The following is a 19,637-nucleotide window of genomic DNA, read 5'->3' as shown; positions in this document are numbered from 1 at the left end:
GGAAAAGTCAACTCCTCCCTCCAGGAGCAGACTTTTGTCTCTTTGATGGTTATGGTTTGGTAGATGGGGGAGATGGATAGAAAGGTTAGGGCCTTGTCTGCAGTTATGAGGGCACTACGGAGCCGGGTGGAGAAGCAAAGTTCTTGACTTACAGGCTGACGATCCACATAAGTATGTTCACCGGTGGTTAATGACCAAAAGAACAAAATCTGGAATACAAGGAGCTGAAAGAGGCTTCCTTCTCTGAGCAGCTGGGCTCAGCCTTAGAAAGCCAAATAGCTTTGGGGAGACGTCTGAGTAGAACTGCTCCACATCAAAAGGAGTCATCTGAGGTGATTCTAATAGGAGGTTCCCTGGAGGGTGACCCAGAACCTGCTGGAGTAGTTATATGTCCCTTCTGGCCCTGGAACAGCTGGGGATGTCTCAGAATTAGACCGAGAGTGCTGCTGGGGAGACGGATGGGGAGGTTTCCTCCTAGACCCTTTGATTCTGTGGCCTGATCTTGGATAAGTAGAGCACAAAAGATGAATGGATAGATGGACGTATTAATGAAATTAAGTATCTGTTGCTAAGGTATCATATTTATGAAGACAAAAGAGGAAAAAAGGTGCACATGAAACAGTAAAGCATTACCCCAAAACTGTGACATGAAACAACCCACGGACCGTTTTAACGTCCCTCTAACATCTGCTTCTAAAAAAGCTATGGTCCAGGTAACGAGTACAGTTGTACAAATTTACAAAACAGTAATAGAAACTACTCAACTAATGATTGTTTTTGCTTTCAAACCTCTTGGACTCAATTCACTTCACCCAATAAGAAACTTCCCTTGGCTTCTGGTTCTGCTGGTAAACCACATCAATAATACTGCACAAAGAAACCGAGACAACAAATCAAGACAAAGCACAATTGTTCATTTAAGAGCTTATGGCATTCTATACAATAAGGCATTGCTTTAATGAAAAAAACAAAAAACAAAAAAAACACTGGACAAACATTTCACAGTTTAATTAATTTTTGATTGGCAAGTGACATCTCGTCAATCAAGCATGACGTCGTTTTCGTACTGATTGTTTTCGTCAAACTCAACACTAGACGATAGTTCGGCCAATATAATCCACAACGCTGAGGGGCTGACCTGTAGAGATGAAGTGGCCAATTAACGACAGAGCAAAGAATCAGAATCAAGCAAATTCAAGCAGCCATTTCATACTGAGTCATTCTATGCCACAAGCACGGTTTGGAAAACATACAAACAAAAATCGTACTCCCAACGCACATATTAGATCCACATAATTTGCAGACATCGGTGGAAATAATACTAATCTGGGAATTTCTCCTTATCTAAAATAGAAATTATGAAACGAAAACGCCCAATAAATTCCACTCGGGGAAAAAAGTCCAGAGGGCCAAGTTTTATTGTATTATGCAGCTAAAATAGCCTATTTACAATCATCTATAGTATGCAACAAAAATAGCCTGTTTTCACTTATAATCTAAGCTGATATGTTCCGGCCATTTGTCAAAGAAGAAGAGAAAACTTAATCCAAAAAAAAAGGGAATTCATTAATTGTGCTTTTTAACCCACAAATCCCCTTCATTGTTGAAATGGGACAATTTTCAAGAGGCACCAACTGAAGTGCTTACATCAGATAATGAGTACCTCTAAAGCTATAACAAAGACTGAAAATACAAATAGTAAATATAGTTTATAAGTTTAGAAAGGTGATACGATTCCCTTCGAGTCCTGTATTCGGTTTAAAAAATATTTTCTTCACTCTGTCAGGCGTCCGACAAGAAGGATCTTTGTGTCAACGCGCAAAGCCCTTATGATGGTCTCAGAGAAAAAAAAAAAAAGTCCTACCAGGGTTTTCCCTAGTCGTCCAAATTCTGGATCATACACAAAGCTTGTGCTAAAAACAACAAGGAGAGTTTTAATGACGGATGCCGATGTCGTCCGTTCACGTTTGTGATGCATTTCAAGAGTGGTCCGACGCTGTGGTTAAACAGTTACCTCGTTCTTACTGGCAGTGCGGTACGTGTGGTGGTGGCCGGGAATGTACTGTAGGTGGTCCACCGTGTGTGTTCGTCGGGACGCAAACGCCTGCCTCTTAGACGTGGACGTGCCGGCGTGATGGTTGACCATCAGCGTGTTGTACGAGTCAGTGGAGGCACTGGGCTGGGAGTGCATCTTGGTCATCTTGTGGCGGTCCATGACCGGCGTGGTAGGCATTAGCATGTCGGCGTGAGACATCGCCCGTGCCATGGCCTTCTCCCGGAACTTATCGCGCCTCATCGCCGGAGACAACAACGGGTCCTGGGAGTGCAGGCGGTCCGCAGACAGCAGCTGCTCGTTTGAGAGATTGCGGCTGCTTCCGTACGCGGCGGCCGCCATGGCACTGTACGAGGACAAGCCGTAGTCTCCCCGCCGCGGCGTCCTGGGAGGAGACAGGACGTGGTCCTGTGACATGGCCCTCTGCACCCGTCGGGGGCGTTGCCGCTGCTGGTGCTGCTGGTGCTGGTGGGGTTCAGCATTCAGCTTCACCATGTGGGTTGGTCCCCGGCCCCCGAAGTCAGGGTGAAGGTGTTGTCTTGGGTAGTAATCATCCATGTCTTTGTCACCTGTGTGGAAACAGGAAAGGTTGTCAGAGAGACGCAGGAAGACTTGCTTTCGCTGCAGTTAATGAAAGTATATCTTTATCGTCACGGTGGTAGAAGATGTTGGAAATAACATTTTAGCTCCAAAAACTGGACTTTTATATTTAATGGAACAGAACCAAACACCTACAGTCTTGAACAAAATGTCTCTGTTTTTTATAATACTGCACATTAGAAAACTCAAAACAAGAAGCTCCTTTTAACCTGACGAGTTGATGTTAGGGGTGGGCGATACGGACTTAAAATCTTTTCGCGTTATATTGTGGTACTACTGTGATAAAGGTAAAATCAATGATAAAAGATTATTTATAGCTTCTTGCAGCTTTTTAGGTAAATGTGTGGCTGTGACTGCATATCTATTAGCCCAATAAATATAAATAATGTGCTTAAAAAGCATCTAACAGTGTAACATAATAATATAAAAACAAAATTTGAAATGTGTGTCATCAGGACACTAGTTATACAAACCAAACTGCTCAAAGTAACTGCATTTAATTATATTTTTTTAATTTATTGATATTTATGATGATCTCAGTGAAGAAAATAGCAAAAATGACAATAGTGGCTGCATAGTAAGGTTACAGTGAAGTCAAAGAGAAGAGCGTTTTTGGGGCTATGAAGACAGACAAGCCCCAGAAAAGCCAAACAGGCAGCCAACCACACTAATACAGAGGCTTGTTAACAGCATAAATGTCCTCTGAAGGTTGCCATGGGCAGTAATTGCTGGTGTTTCGTACGGAGGTGTTGGAAAAATAAGAGTCCCACTAAGCCATGCAGCGACCCAAAAGCCAAGCTCCGAGTCCAGTCTCGTCCCGCCTGCATGCGGTGCCGGTAACAAACCCAGAAAGCTTGGTTACATTAACTAACATGCAACCTTCCCCAAGACCCCTGCATGCGTATATAATGGAAGAAGACGTCACAAAGCAGCAGACACCGGAGTCTCTGTTTTGTAGAGCAATGGGAGCGGACAATATTAAGACGCCGTCATAACAACAACAAAAGGTAAGAAGAAAACAGCACAGCTATTAACAATGTTGTTTTGTGGAACCGTGGCTGCTACTGCTGTAGAGAAGTCTGTGTGGATGTGTGGTGAGAGCCAGGACAGTGACGTAATGTCATGGTTTGGATGTGTCTGGCTATGGTTTTGATTTAGATTAGTTTTTTTTCTTGTCATTTATGTTCTACAGGTATTGCCATATTCAGTTATTAGTTTTGCAGGTGGAGTTTTGCCACAAGGTTCACTTCTTCGTGTTTAGGATTTGTTAGATGCTTTTCCTTATTACTGTATTTCTTTACTTTTTGCCTTCTACTTAATTCTTGCATTCATTTGTACTTGGAGTGTTGTTTGTGTCCTTGTATGTCTGTTCAGCTCCATTCATGTTTATTTCAGTCTTTAACCATCTACCATAGCCCCAGCCAATTGAATCCACCTGCGCTGAGCTCATTATCCAGCATCTGTGACACCTGTTATCCTGCCTATTTTTACCTGCCCCCCCACAGCCAGTCCCCGGCAGATTTTCCAAAAGGCTTGTGTGAGCAGCCATGCAGCATTAGTGTTTGCATCGCCTGTTTTTTACTGGTTTGTCTGTTTTTTTTGCCTTGCGCTCGCTGAATACCTCACCGGTCTTCTGACTTCTGAACACGACCTTGGACTGCAATCCCACCACGATTCCTGCCCAGCCCTTTTTGTTCTTGTCTGCCTTCTCTTGCCTGTCATCTCATGATGCGAGCAGCCTGCTCCACTTTGGACATTTTCCTGACCTCATCTGATTTTCTCTAGTAGCTTTATTTTTTTTTTAATAATAAACTTTTAAAGCACAACTCCATGTCTGGCTTCAATATCGGGCTTTCTGATCTGCTGTTCTGGGACTTTTTTGATCACTGCTCTCTGGCCCTAATTCCTGCCTACAAGCCGCTCAACGGGAGGACAAAACCAACCACCGAAACAGTAAATATCTGGAATGAAGAAGCAACAGACATTAGCTACGTTTACATGGACAAAAATAATCGGAATAAAGGGCCGATCGGAATAAAAATGCATCACGTAAACAAGCCAATCAGAATGAAATTGTAATCCGAATGAGAGGGGTGGTTTATGCCGATTGATAATCTGATCAACGTGCAAATAAACGCTTGTCAGATCAAGTTATTCCAAATGTGGTAAACTGACCCAAGTGCGCATGTGAGCCTGATGTAAACGTCAGGAAGTAAAACTGTCGAGGCTCCTGATACAACCTTTCTGTTCGAAAAATAAATAAAAGAGCTCAAAATTGTCGCTTATTTTGTAACATTTCAACCGTAATTAACCGTAAATCCAGCCTGGGCGCTCAGAATACAAACTAACTCGGATAATACTGTTTTGTTTGCTATTTTTGTGGTTTAGCAAAGACAAAAGTACTTCTTCTTCTATGTTTTTTTTAGGGGAATTTGATAACCGCACACGTCAGAGTGGTTCTATTCTGAATAAAGCCAGGTGCTTATAGACGCACATTATGATCAAATTAATTGATTGTGAGCCCATATAAATGGTGCAATCTGATTATTTAATCTGAATACATTTTAATCCGATCGTAATATTTTGTGCATGTAAACACATAGCTATTGAGGTTTGTCTCAATTCTTCCAAAACAAATCTTTATGATCCTCAAGACTTTTGGGAAAATCTTCTGTGGACTGACAAGAAGAAAGTTGAACTTTTTGGAAGGTGTGGGCCCCATTACATCTTGCATAAAAATAACACCAGATTTCGGAAAAAGAACCTCATACCATCAGTAAAATCTGGTGGTGTTAGTGTGATGGTTTGGGGCTGTTTTGCTGCTGCAGGACCTTGAAGACTTGCTGTGATAAATGGACTCATGAATTCTGCTGTCTACTAAAAAAAACCCTGAAGGACAACATCTGCCCATCTTTTCGTGGCCGGATGTTCAAGCTGAAACAAACTTAGGTTCTGCAGCAGGATAATGATCCAAAACACACAAGTCCACATTTGAATGAAAAATGAAAACTTTAGAGTGGCCTAGTCAAAGTCCTGACTTGAATCCTATTGAGATGCTGTGGACCTTAAAAAGGCTGTTCGTGCTCAAAAACTCTCCAATGTGGCTGAATTTATAGAATTTGCAAAGATAAGTGAAATAACCTGACCCACAGCACTGGAAAAAACACTTATTGCAAGTTATCGCAAGGTTCTAAATGCAATTGTTGCTCCTAAGGGCGGCCCATCCTCTTATTAAGTTTAGGGGGCAATCACTTTTCCACACAGCACCATATAGGTTTGGATGTTTTCCCATAATTTAAAAACTGCATTTTGGGTTTACTTGTTTTGTCTTTGACAAATGTTTAAATTTGTTTGGTGTTTAGAAACACTTAAGTATGCCACACATGCACAAAAATAAGATATCAAGAAGGGGGCAAACACCTTTTCACACCACGGTATGAAAAGATAAGAGAGAAACTAATGGTTTCAACTTTGTTTAAGGTTTTTTTTTAATTGTTTGAATCGTCTCTCTAACAGATGGCAGGCTTTGGTGATATAGGTCACCTCCTCTGTGCCTCCTGTGCATTTCTAATGAAGGCAACCCAACTCTGACCTGTGGCGATGTGCACTGGCACCGTTCCCTGCAGAGCTGGTTCACATGTGATATTTTGGCTCAAAATGCCAACCAAACTCAACCAGAGGCACAAATTATACAGAGAACCACCAAAGCTTTGGCCAACGGCTCCAGCGATAGGTCAGAGGGAAGTTTTTGTTCCCAAAGCAGATTTAACATTCTGGCACTTACACAGGGAAGCAAAATATACACCATAAATTGTCTATTTTATAATAATCCACATTAATGAGGGCAAAGCAAAAACTATTCATACACGTGTCAGATTTAGATGATTGTGGTCGAGTAATTTTAATTTTCCTAATATGTTTCATCTGGCTGGAAATATTTTGACCATTTTTCCATTTTTTTTTTGGGCGCCGCCCAAATCCTGACTGGATTCAATAAGGGAATCTGTGGAGGGAGCTAAAGATTAGGGTGATGGTAAAGAGGTAGCCTGGCCAGTCAGACTGAATTACGCCTAGCGTCAATCAATCTCCATTCCTTCCAGACCGGACCAATCACAGAGCGGGAGGCGGGACTTCACTTTCAGCAGTAGAATTACCCATAATGCAGCAGCGCTTTTCTGCTGCCATAACAGTCAAGATACATATGGAGGTTTTTGTTGCTTTATGCCTTTGAAGAGTAAGAAATTCTCAGATTTTTTTAAAAAGTGTCAAAAAAATGTTCACTGGAGAGTTTGCTCAATGGCATGACGTGTTTCACGGCCTACAAATTGAAAAAAACAGAGCGCGTCACATCTGTAGTTATCCGACTGGTTCTAACCTGGTGACACTGACCCTGTTAGTCCCACCTTTTAAATCGGGCTCTACCGGCTCCCTACCAGACTGATCTTACGCTGTATACACGGCGGATCAGTCTGACTGGCCAGGCTAGCAAAGACTTGGCACTCATTAGGTAAAAATATTGGTCAAAATGCCTCTGGAATGATGTTGGTGAAGATTCTCAGTCATCCAAGTCATGATTAATCCAAGAAAAATTTAAAAAATAAAGCTGGACAGTTTCTCTATGGAAGTCCAGTTGTTTACTGGAAACATGCCCAAAGCTGGCCAGTGACTGTGAGAAGCTTTTATTTGCTGTAATTCCAAAAAAAAGAGGCTTTTTATCATTGACTATTGAATGGGGGATGACATATTTTCGGCATGCTGGTTTTTATTAAAATGTAAAAAAAAAAAAAAAGTTATTAGAAGAAGTTAGTAAAGAAGTTATTTTACATGGATGTCTTGTTATCTTCTAAAGGGATGTGTCTGTCATTTCCCATTAGAAAAAAGTCTTCTTGGTTGGACACAAATAACTTTAAACCTAAATCTGGCAGGGGGTTATTAATCATTTAGATTTGTGCATTATTTAGGACAGATAGTCTATGAATGCGCGCTACATTGAATTCACTTTCACTGTTTTCTGACTGTCTCTGAGGGCGAGTGGTGGCCGAGTGGTTGGAGCAGTGCGTTTCCAATCTGAGAACGCTGGTTCAAATCCCCACAGACTGCCACTATGGTTCCCTGAGCAGGACCCTTAACCCTGGGCCTTGTAAAGCTGCCCTCTGCTCCCTGAGGGACGGGTTACAATGCAGGAGACAAATTCTGTTGGTATGTTCGACTGCAATGACAAAAACTGGTTTGTTTCTAAAGAGGTGACCGCTGAGCTAGTTCAGGAAGATGACCTGAGCTGTGCTGCAGCTCCTCACATGATCGTTCTCACACTCTGGAGACTCCGTCATGACCTGGATTGTCTATTGAAGCTACAAGAAACTCTGCATTTCACGCGCTGCTCCTCGCCTGGCTGCTCCTGCAGCTCCTGCTGCTGCTGCCAGGTTTGCTTGGGTCTCTTCAGCCCCCTCCACCATCCGTTCATTTCCCCCCCAGGTCACAGATCCTCTCCTGACTTCCTGACATACCGAATACATATTTAGAGGGTAATGATGCACTCGTCCCACCATTTTACTAAACTATCTAATAAATATGCGTTTAAACGTTTTTATGCGAGTTGTCTTCCTGAACTGTCGTTTGATTAGGTCCTAATTGTAATAAGATAATTAAAGAAAATGTCTATGCTCATATCTAATCTGAGCCGCCATGAGAAAAGAAAATACTGCACTCAGAAAGGCGCCCAAACTCGAATCAGAGCAGCAAACACTAAATTGACACAAACAGCTAATTAAACTCCAGCACTTTACTAAATACACAGTATATTTATGTGTCGTCTGCTGATCTCAGAACACTGTAATCACGTAATGCACCAGCACTGATGAAGCCGGTTTGTTATAAAGGGACCTTTAGAGGTCTGGAGCAGGAGATTTGTAATTTAAATGTGTGCTTTTGAGTTTGAGGGGTGCAGCCGTACAATTTAAGTTCCTTTTTCTGTTTGGGAGGATTAAAAATACCTCCTGTATCCTGGTTGGTGTTTTAATCCCTTTCAGGGTGATTAAGGTGACATCACAGCTTTAAGGCAGCGTTTTGCAGTGAGCTCCATCTCTGCCTTGTTAGCCGCGAAGGATGAGAACAGAAAAGTTTCTCCCCCCCCCCCCTCCTCTCTTTCATACGCATGGTAATTTAAATCTGCTCATTTACACATTGCAAATAAGCCATACTAATTAAATCTAGTGTTCATTATCTTTCCAGATGGTTTTATTAAATAAGCAACTAATCATAATTATTTTGGGCACGTTTCAATGCCTGAAGTTGAAACACCTCTTTAAGTTGCATGACTTTAGTTATCCACACCTAATAAAACAGAATGGCGTCCAGATGACTTAAATCTAACCTTGTGGTGTGTGCAAACATTTGACCTTTCACCTCATCCAAGGCCTTTCAAAATGTCCTTTCTGGACGTCCTGGATTTGGCCATAATAACTTCCAATACCATTACGCTAACTTCATTAATCTTCAAAATAAGAATATTTTTATCATTGACCCCAGGATTGTTTAGAAGAAGCTGTTCGAACGCCTCGGCACTTTCAGGGTCTCTCATGTGGATAGTTTTATTTTTTTAAAACTCCAGAGGGACCAATAGGTGTGTGATAAAAGTTAAACTACAGTCAGCTAAACCACTATTTTAAATGTTGAACTCTTTTAGTCTTTCATTAGTGGTTATAGGGTAGAATTACATGAGCATTTGTGTTTTTAATCTATTCCTTGTTTCTTTTTACTTAAACTAAGGCCTGTTTCCTAATGACTTTATTAACTACCATTGATGCTTTAACTTTTCCTAATCAACATGTTATTTTAATTTGCTAAATCGCTCATAATCTGGAAAATATATGTGCTATCTCATTGTGTCTTTTAATTAGTGAGGATATCTCTTACAGGAAGGTAAAGAATCCATCCTTCAGACAGACTCAAAGACTTTTGACTGATTATGGTTCAGATTTATTTATTTACATTCATTTAGATTAATGTACCTTGCCAACACTACACTAAACTTTGGAAAACACACACCAGATTTGACACTTTTCAGAAAATGGAAGTGTTGTGACTGAAAAATGAAGTACACCCTTGTGACTTCCACAGGGTTTCAGAGGGAAAGTAGCTGCCAGGTCTAGCTAATTAAATGCACTGATAAACTATTCATCATCAGTGTGACCGCTTCAATCTGGGCAGAGTGATACAGCCATTTCTGAACTATTCAAAGCCCTTATTCAGCAGAAATTCAGATTATTCAAAAGTGGGAAACATTTAAGAGAGCTCTAACTCTTTCTGCAGGTGGATATCCAAGGGAATTTGCCTCCAGGTCACACTGACGACGCTCGGAGAAATTGCAAACAAACCCCAGGAGCTCCCTGTCAGACTCCAAAAGCAAAACTGTCCTTTACTCAGAGTAGAGATGGTTGGCCAGAAGGCACAGCGTCGTGTTTGGATGAAACTGAAACACATGATAGAGGCCTGGTGATTTGGGCTGAGCTGATTATGAACTCCTCTGTATAAAAAAAATGTCCTGAAGTCAAATTATGGGCCCATCTGTCTGGCTGCTAAAAGTTTGAATTGATTAATTAATTTTTTTTTCTCTTTTTATTTCGTAAAAACGGACAAAACACAGAGACAGAAGTAGTCATATTTAGCAATAGTTTCCAACAAGACTTAAACTCGGGTCTTGAAGGTGAAACCAGAAGGTTCTACGTGTTTGTTTCTTGCTTTGTAGTTTTAGTAATTTAAATAATATTATAATATTATTATATAAATAATAATATTAAATAATAAAAACAGTCTCACTTTGTCTTTGGTGGAAAAAAAATCTGATGTAATTTTTATTGGATTGAAACTAATGACTGCAGTGTGAAAGAGTGAAACAAAATTATTTCCATCATTCTCTATACCCTGGTGTTAACAACATTCAAGAAAAAAATTAAAACAGAATATATAATTGTATATGTTCTTTGTATGAATATTTATAGCTATAAATATTAGAGATTTTAGAGGTTTTTCTTGGGTTACAACTCAGATATTACAGGTTCGTGTTATTTTTTTCTTTGAATAATGTTCCCTTTGTCTTTTTTTTTACATCTTTGGTCAGGATTTTGTTAATTGCTTTCTTTATTAATAATTGTTTTAGGCTGAAATGATCTGGATGAAGATTACTGCTTCTTTCATGGTAGAGGCTCCTAGGTCACTCCCTTGCATTGTCTTTACAGATCTGACAGGCCTGCTCTGTTAACTTTGAAGCAAAGTTTGAATTAAATTAAACAATTTCAGAAAAGAAGCAACCTTTGCAAAGGAGATTTGCCCAGAAATCCTCCAAAATGATGTGAGAAATCAGACAGAAAACAGGTGCTTTAAGGTATTGCTGCTAAATGTGCCTGGAAGAGCTATTGCTTGCTTTTTCCACTCAGCGTTTCCATTCTGGCTCCTCCTTTGTTTAACAAATGATGACAACGTAGAGTCTTCTGTGTGTTTTTGTCGGCTTAATAATTTTACAACCTGGGAAGAATTTGACAATTTTTAATATGTTATGATATGAAAAACCTTTTTTTATGCCATAGCTGCAACCCCTTTGTAGTTTAGGCCAGTTCACATGTTACTTTCTGAACACACCTCAAACCAGATAAGAGCGAAGCCCTGAGTTAATAAGAGACAGAAAAGGCAAAAGCCCTGAAAGCAGATTTGGCTGCAGCCTGTTTTTCATTCAGACAAGCTGGAAGTGAAAGAAATGAATAAACAAAGACGTATTTAAATGACTTTCTGTCTCTCTGCATTCAGACCTTGAGTAGTGGTGCTTTGAAAACCTGTTCTACCTCAGATTCACGCTTGTGAAAGAATGCTTTTATAACAAAGAACAACAGATGCACCCTGATAAAGGAGCTCGGTAATGTTTCTGCTGAGAAGTGGTGTTGAACATTAAACGACTTCTTGGACTGAGGAGGGTTTTTATAAAAGATTTACAGTCAACAAATCTGTTTAATGTGTTAACAGCGCGAGCAAAAAAATGTGTTTCTACTGCGGTGCTTGCATAACTTCATGGATAAATTAGCAACTATATGGCAAACAGCAGCTCCCCTTCTCTGTTTTTAGAGTCTGATAAATTATGTGCATCTGAAAGCAGAGTGTTTAAGATAAAAGCTGAAGGCAGAGCAAAATGTGTGGCTGATTAAAGCCGCCGTCCTCTCAAGGAGAGTTAAAAGGTGAAGAAGACACAAAAAAATACTTTGAAACTTCCTTTCATTTGCTGTTGGTGTGCTTTTAACCAAAATCAATATTGCCCCCCCCCCCCAACCCCACCCCTTTCTGGTGTGGTAATCACCATAAGCTGCTGGCTTGCATGTGTGTGGAAGCTGATGCACTCCAAGACCAATAAAGCTACTTCATTGGACCCTAGTGCGTCAGTCAATAAATGCAAAAAAAAAAAAAAAACACGGGGAAAATGAATTCATGTTAGGAGGAAATGAAATGAGTTATCTTGCCTTTAAAGGGGACATCATGCATCCCTGGAGTTTTCACCATTGCTGCGACTATGTTGTAATTATCCCAACAACAGCACCTCCTGCTGCACTAAAATCCTTATTTTTGCAGACGAGTTACATAAGTTCTAATTGGTTTTGGTTCTCTTATAAGGCTTAAGTGCTGTACATGACAGAAGATCAACGAGCTACATGTGTAAACAGAGCTGGCTAAACAGTCCAGAACAAAAATCATAATATGGTACCTCTTTACATTGTTCTATAGTTTTATGCAGTGCATAGAAAATTATTTTGCCTTTACCTTCCCATTCAAGGATTTTAATGATTTGACTTTCTAAATTTTTTTTAAAGTATGTGTGTAAAAAGGAATAAAAATAAGTGAATTATAGTATCATTTATCTTTGAAAAGTGGAAAAAAGGCTGAAGCTACGAGCTTTAAAATATTTACATCAAGATAATCTGTTTTTGCACATTTGTATTAATTTTTTGGGCTTAGTGTATGAGCTCCAGGTTTTAAACCCATTTTTCTGCCATCTGCATGAATAATGTGGACATCCTGGGGAGTCCCAATGACTAAAGTCCACCGGGTAAATTACAGCATTTCTTCTTGGCAGGATGTTCTACGGGGCGCCTTTTAAAGAAACGACTCAGATTTTGTTTGTTCTGGTGAGAGATTATAAACAGTCAGTATCTGACCAGGAGGAAACATATTTCAAATAAACTCAGTTTGGATAAAAAATCTTGAAAAGGCCAATAGAGGTAGTAACAGGGTGAGAGATCTTAGTTCCTGTTTTATTTTGAAAGGTTTCCATGAACTCTGTGTATTTAGTTCATATTTCCTGTTGCTCCTGTTTCTGAATTTCATTGTCATCTTCTGGTTTGAATCTTGATTAATTCGTTTAGGTTGTGTCCTGTTTCGGCATTACACTCTTTTCTGGTTTCTGGGCCTTTGCCTCCCCGGCTCCCAACCTTTGAACCAATTTTTGTTCTCCCTATTCCCTGAGTTTTACCTTGGTTACCTTTGCATGTTCCCCTCACCGTTGATATTTATTCTGCCACATAGACTCATCTGTGTTCACTCCAGTAATCACCTTCTCTAGTCTTTAAGAGTCTCCGTTTCTGTCATTCTTTGCTGGATTCAACCGCTGCCCTCGTCCTGATTCCTGTTTGTGTTCCTAATGTCCTATAGGGCTTTTTCCCCCCATTAAAACCTTCACTCACATCCCTTTTCTCTTGTGGTAATTACGGTCATCAACAAAAATGACATGATCACAGACTATGTTGTGCTCAAGTCCTGTAAGATGCTCGAAGTCAGCCGCAACAGTAATGAGCAATGGTCCAGGCCAGATTTCAGTGTAATTAACTAAAAAAACTTCTAAGCATATGTGATCTGATTAAAAAAAAGTGAACTGCCATTTTAGCGTTTCTTTTTTTTTGTTACAATGATGAAAACTTACGTAGTCTTTGGTGAGGTTGTGATCAGCTTTTTGTGGGGCTGGACGATAATTCAATAACAATATATATCATCCATAGACGTTTATCGATGATAAAAGAAAAGGTCAGTAAAAGGTTCAATAGGACAGTTAACCTTCTTGCATTCTAGCCTATCATGTAGATTAATACTAGTCTCTACATCCTCCCAACCAATCACAACGCAGACCCAGGAACGCTCCGCCCCTTCAGAGATCAAAAAGCACGTTCTTTTTAAAAAACTTGCAGTCTTGGTAAAAACTTGGTTGAATATTGGGTCGAGTTTGAATTCACAGTTTGTGTGTTCTGTATCATAAAATTGCCAGAGCTGCACTTAAAATATACGTTTTGAATTTGTTGATAATTATCAATACCATTTCACATCATTTTTATTTTATCAGTATGCTTTTTTTCTATATAGACAAGCCCTAGCCATTAGGTTGACTGTCGTGTCCAAACATTTTTCTGTTTATGTGCGTGTAGATTGTAAGAATGATCCACTGCGGGAAAAATGACCTCCCCATTGCTTTGTAATAGAAAACATCAAATCTATCTATTTAAGTCTGCATTTATGCTGATGAGAACATGATAGTCATCAAAACAGTGACCTCACCAACAAGATCCCTATTTTAGGCTGGCATTAAAAATGGCAAAAAGGACAGTTTATCAGTGTAACTCGAGATTCTGTCAGACCAGTATTACAATTTGCATTGTTTTGTTTTGCCTGCTGCTAAATTGAGCAACAAATCTTTCTTCTGTTCTTAAATCTAAAGTCATTTAATCCAGTTTTGCTTTCGCTTCTCAAATGTGTTAACTTAGATTTGGTCTAGCTCAAAATACAGTTTACAGCAGTGCTGCTGACCAAACAGTCACGAAAGGGAAGCGTGCTAACTATTCAGACACAAAATGACTAAAACACACCGTATTACTGGGATCTATTGTAAAAAAGTGATTGGAAATAGAATAATTTGCAGCATAATGTCTGTGTCATGGTGCAGTTTTTGGCCAGCCTGTCTCCCCATGAACTTTCAAGCACTTTCCATTTCCCTTGCAGCCCAGTTCTCACTCCACCTTCTCATTAGTTCCACCTGCTGTACCTGATTAAGCCTGGACTCAGTACACCTGCCAACACCTCTACTTAAACCTGCCTCAGTCTGCTCTTCCCCGCCGGTCCGTCGTCAACCTTGCCACGCCTGTCCGCCAGTGATTTTTCCACGTCTGTCTGCCAGAGCTTCAACTCTCCCTCGTCTGCCAGTCAGAGATTTTTTCCACGTCTGCCTGACAGAATTTCCTACGTCTGCCGGCCAGAAGATTTTCCTACGTCTGCCTGCCAGAGGTTACTACGTCTGCACCTCCAAGATCTCTTTCTCCTGCACTGCTGGTCCTACTGCAGTCCCTGTGTCGTAAGAACTCTCTCTGCCATTCTCCTTCCTCAGTTACTACCCCAGCGCTCTAAGAACTCTCTCACCTGCTCAAGGGCTCCCTGTCTCTGCAGCACAGCAACCGCAGACCTCCAGCTCTCTCCAGTCCTCCAGCTCCTGCACTCATTATCCACCAGCTCCATTCTGGTAAAGACTCTGGTTCTCTTCTTCCACTAACCACCGTAACCTTCAATAACCTCTCTAAAACAAAGCTCCATGTGTGGTGTGTGTTCGGGTTCATCGTGACAAATCATCACAGTCTGCCCTTGTATTTGTATTTAAACACATAATTTAGCATTTGGTTTAGAGTATGTTAAATAATGCCTTTTGTAATGCCTCATTAGGCTATATGAGAGCTCTGTTAATTAACGAGGCGCCATTGCTGCTACTCTGTGCAACCATGTCTGCTCAGCTACATAAGTGATGCCCCTCAGAAGACTTGCAGCTTCAATAAAATTAAATCAACAGAAGAAAGACATGAAGCATTCACCGGTCAACCCACATCATAATAAAACTGCTAATCTCATGTCGAGGATAATGAACTGTGGTATTGCTATGACATTAAGGCGCCATTGCTTCGGCATATTAAGCAGGTTCTACTGAAAAAAAGGCTCTTAATATGTCATTAACAGACATTAGCAACATGTCATCGACTGCAGATGGGACTAAATTACAAGGCAATGATATGTAAGGCGGTGGATGAGTCGATGGGAACAAGCATGGAGGCTTCAAGCGTTTTGTCGTGCATTTCAAGAACTTCAACCCCATCCAAAGATGTGAAAAGGCGGGAGGACTACGCTCGTGATCAGACGTGCAAATACAGGTTCATCTCAGTAAATTAGAATATCATTTAAAAGCTAACTTGCTTCTGAAATTTAACTCAAAAAGTGAAACTCATGGGGCGTAGATTTATGTCAAACAATGATTTATTGCAATTGTTTGTATCTTTTAATATTGATGGTTATAGCTTAGAGGTTAGAGCTTAGAGTTATATGAAAGACCAATAAAAGGATTTTAATGGATTGGGTCAGGCCAGGTTGCTGGCCAGGGCAGTTCGGGTGACGCGGAGGTCAAAAACGCAGGTATTCTTATGTTTGGCAGTGTGGACCGTCCGGGCTGGAAAATGAAAGTAGCGTCTCCATGAAGCAGGCCAGCAGAGCGAATCATAAATGGCTCTAAAACCTCCGGGTAGACAATAAGACCTGGTGGACCAACAGCAGCAGGGTGGAAACCTCAAACAGATTAGATTCTTTTCCTCTGTGCTCTTCCACCAGAGGCTGAAATCTTGACTTGCAATTAAAACAAACTCTCTCCTTCCACTCAACTTTCCACCAATATCTCTGGATGCAGCACCTGATAAACAGCTGGGATATTTAGCAGTTATCGGACTATAAGGAGCACTTAGAATCCTTAGATCTTCTCAAAATGTTATGGTGCTCCTTATCTATGATCATCGTTGTGCTTACTGACTGATTTTATGTGGTACAATGTGCTCAGAAATCTGTTTAAATGTGTAAGTATGACTTTGGTTAGCAACAAAGCCGCTCCGCTCAATGGATATTAGGAGCATTACGGTACACTGTGTCACTAACTGATAGGACCCCTGAGCTGTCTACCAGACTGCCTGACTGTAATGTCTAAACTAGAAGTGCATTCATGTAAGGCAGCCTGGAGTACGTGCTAGCAACAATAAACCTAGTAAGTTAATTAAATATAAAAGTTACATTTATTTTTTAATGTTAGAAACAGGGCAGTGAAGGCCAGCTACTCTGTCCTCCACACAGAGACGGATAGAGAGATGTGGACGTGGAGGAGTGATATTACACATTTGGGAAGAATATTTAGTGCTCCTTATGATCTGACATATACGGTACTCTTTTTTGGCTGGCCCTTTTTGTGGAGGTCGTCAATGAATTTCTGCTGGACAGGTTTCAAGTCAGAGCTTAGAAGGCCACGACATGTAGGATAGTGTCAGCTTCAAACCTCCCTTTTTATTAGTGTATGTAATATTTAAATTATAAGAGAGACTAAATTTAAGTTTTAATTAATGGTAAGCTCTTTGTCGCAGGCTCCAGTGTCAGCTGGTTGTTGTTTGGAGATAAGACAGATTTTCAAATCCAACCCAGAAGTTTGTTTGGGGGAAAATGGATCTACCTGCGTTACCCACTGCATCCACTTCGCCTCCTAGCCTGTAGTTATTAGAACCTGAAACCATTTCATTTTAAAAAGTCAGCAAAACAAACGAGCGTGACTCAGTGCAATTATTCAAAATAAAACAAATTCTCCTTAAATGTCACAGAAGAATCCAGAACAATATTTAAAGCTACCGAAAACGGCAAAAAATAAATAAAACTACTATATGATCCTCAAAATCTTTTGGGAAATACATGGAGTGAACATTTACGTCTCTTATAAAACTAACAGCATCTCAGAGAAAGAACCTTATTACTGACAGAACAACATAGTGGTGGCACTTTGACGGTCTGGGGCTGCGTTGCTGCTTTAGGACCTGATGACTTGCCCTGATTAATGGAACGAATAATTCAACCCGTTACCAGAAAATCCTGAAGGAGAGTGAGTGGCTAATCGCCTGGAGACCTGAAGCACACTTGGGTTATTCTGCAGGACATTTATCCAAAAAACACCATCAAGTCCGACTCTGAATAGCTTTAAAGCTCTACAAAGCAGAAATCGGATTAATGGCAGCTGGTGGCACAACCAGCTTTTAGGTTTGAAGTCTGTTGTGTTTCTGCATAATTCTGGTTAGATCTGGTTGGTTTGGAGGTTTTATTTCCGCTTTTTAATAAATGAAATAATAGCTGTGAAGTGTTTTTGTTTTGCATCTACTCAGGTTATCTTTGTGCCAAAATTTGTTTAATGATCTGAAGAGAACTTTTTCACAGCATGGTATAAATGCAACTTTTTTATCGTATTCTATCTTGCAGAGATGCACCTGCACTTATCCTAAGGCAGGTCTCTGTGATGGACATGGAGGTGTTTGATCGGGCTGCATGCAGTGAACATGGACACCCTTTAATGCGCAGGGCGTGAGGGTGACGTCACCGGGCGTCACCGGGTTCAGACGGCGGCGGAGGACGAATGGAGGAGCACCTACTTAGTCTGTGAGGAGAGTATTTACTTAAGTCAGGCTTGAGGGGCAGCTCGTACGAAGGCTGCTGGTGGCTCAGGTTCTGGAAGGATCTGGAGAGGGACAGGTCGTAGGGCTCTGTGGCTGAGGTCAGGATGTTGTTCATCCGCTGGGGCCTATCTGCAGGGAACAAGGGAAGAAGTGGTGCACTGCGGTCAGTCACAAAAGGATGAGTTATACACCGAGTGTTTAGTGGAGGAGAGGAGGATCGGGAAGGAGGGCGATGCTGCAGGAAATGTTCCGGACCGGAGCTTATTCAGATGACTTTTTGGACCCTTAGCTGGAAAACAGCTCCTTTTATATTTGCTTAAACAGAAACCATGACTTTGAGTGTGCAAGGAACTGCTTTAAAACACAAAACTGTCCCTTTTTCAGACAGATTAGTCCCTTAAAAACAGCTGGCTTCTTTTCAGCGTGCTGTTCTAATGAACAATCATTTCATTTTGCCTTGCTAAATTAAGAAATAAAATAAAACTAAAACACAATCCATGGCATGTGTTAAATGGAATCAAGCTGCTGAACATTTGACTTTTTCTTTTATTAGTAGTGCCCAGCTCTTTAGTAACCAAAGCAGGAGACATTTATCTGCATTCCTCTGCTTTAATTTGCACATTTACATTTTTGTGCGGCTTGTTTGGGGGGGGGGGGGGTGCATTTGCTTACCAATAACAATAATCTGCCTAGAGAGCTCCAGCGAAATACGTACAACTGGCTGTAATTGGGCTCTAACCAGTTAAAGTCCCGGGGCCAGAGGCGTCACCAGCTGCTGCTGACAGGTGAAAATGGCCGCTCGGTTTTCTTGGATCTGAACAACAGCCAGGAGGCATTCGTGCAAAATTCAAACTCACGTCGCCAAGCGAGACGGCGGGCTTTCTGACTGCGGGGCAACAGGAAGTCACCAGGAATTACACGGCACCATCCTGACATCCTGTTGTAAAAATCTGCATTTCTGAAGTTCATATATATAATCCAACAAGCCTTTAACCTTTTTTTTAAGTTTCCGTCTTCTTGATGTCTAGCCTTCCTTTAATTCATGCCTATTTGCCTCCTTCAGCCATAACTTGTAAAGATGTTACAAACGATAAATTATTTAATTGTACAGAACCATTGGGGGAGGGGGGGGTTGAAGGACCTCCTGCGACTTCCTCAACCAAGAGCATCGCCAAATGAAGACCACGTCCACGGTTAGTCATGGATCTGCCAGTGTCCTGCTCTGTGGTCACCTTTTCTCAAAAGGAGCTTCCATTTTTTTATTTCTTGGTGGGCTAAATTTTTAGTTTTGTGTGAGAAAGCAGGAGATGGCGAGGGATTTCATTTTGCCTCAGGGCCGTGAGTTCAAGCACTCATAGAAATTAACAGAATAGAGAGAGCAGAAGAGGCGGACCTAAAAAGTTTTAGAATGGTTCAGAATGAGACCCGAACTAAATCTGACGTAAAGCCTGAGG

The 19,637-nt window shown here is 40.9% G+C and overlaps 1 protein-coding gene across 4 annotated transcripts in view; it reads right to left on the bottom strand.

Moving 5' to 3' along the window:
- Positions 1-893: 893 nt before the first annotated feature.
- LOC105938867 (protein shisa-6) overlaps positions 894-19,637 on the bottom strand; it is a 109,840-nt gene continuing 91,096 nt past the window's right edge. For 3 of the 4 annotated variants that reach the window (XM_021307698.2, XM_021307700.2, XM_036148742.1), the window contains 2 exons: positions 18,160-18,312; positions 894-2,622 (listed from right to left, as the gene is read on the bottom strand). In XM_021307698.2, the coding sequence (XP_021163373.2) occupies positions 2,003-2,622; positions 18,160-18,312 (773 nt within the window). In that variant the 3' untranslated portion in view covers positions 894-2,002. The remainder of the gene's footprint in view (positions 2,623-18,159; positions 18,313-19,637) is intronic. The other variant, XM_021307701.2, reaches the window with a different exon arrangement.

The sequence above is a fragment of the Fundulus heteroclitus genome, chromosome 16 (assembly GCF_011125445.2).
Source record: "Fundulus heteroclitus isolate FHET01 chromosome 16, MU-UCD_Fhet_4.1, whole genome shotgun sequence".
Classification (NCBI taxonomy): domain Eukaryota; kingdom Metazoa; phylum Chordata; class Actinopteri; order Cyprinodontiformes; family Fundulidae; genus Fundulus; species Fundulus heteroclitus.
Note: the sequence above shows the minus strand (reverse complement) of the source record. Positions and strands in the feature narration are given on the sequence as shown.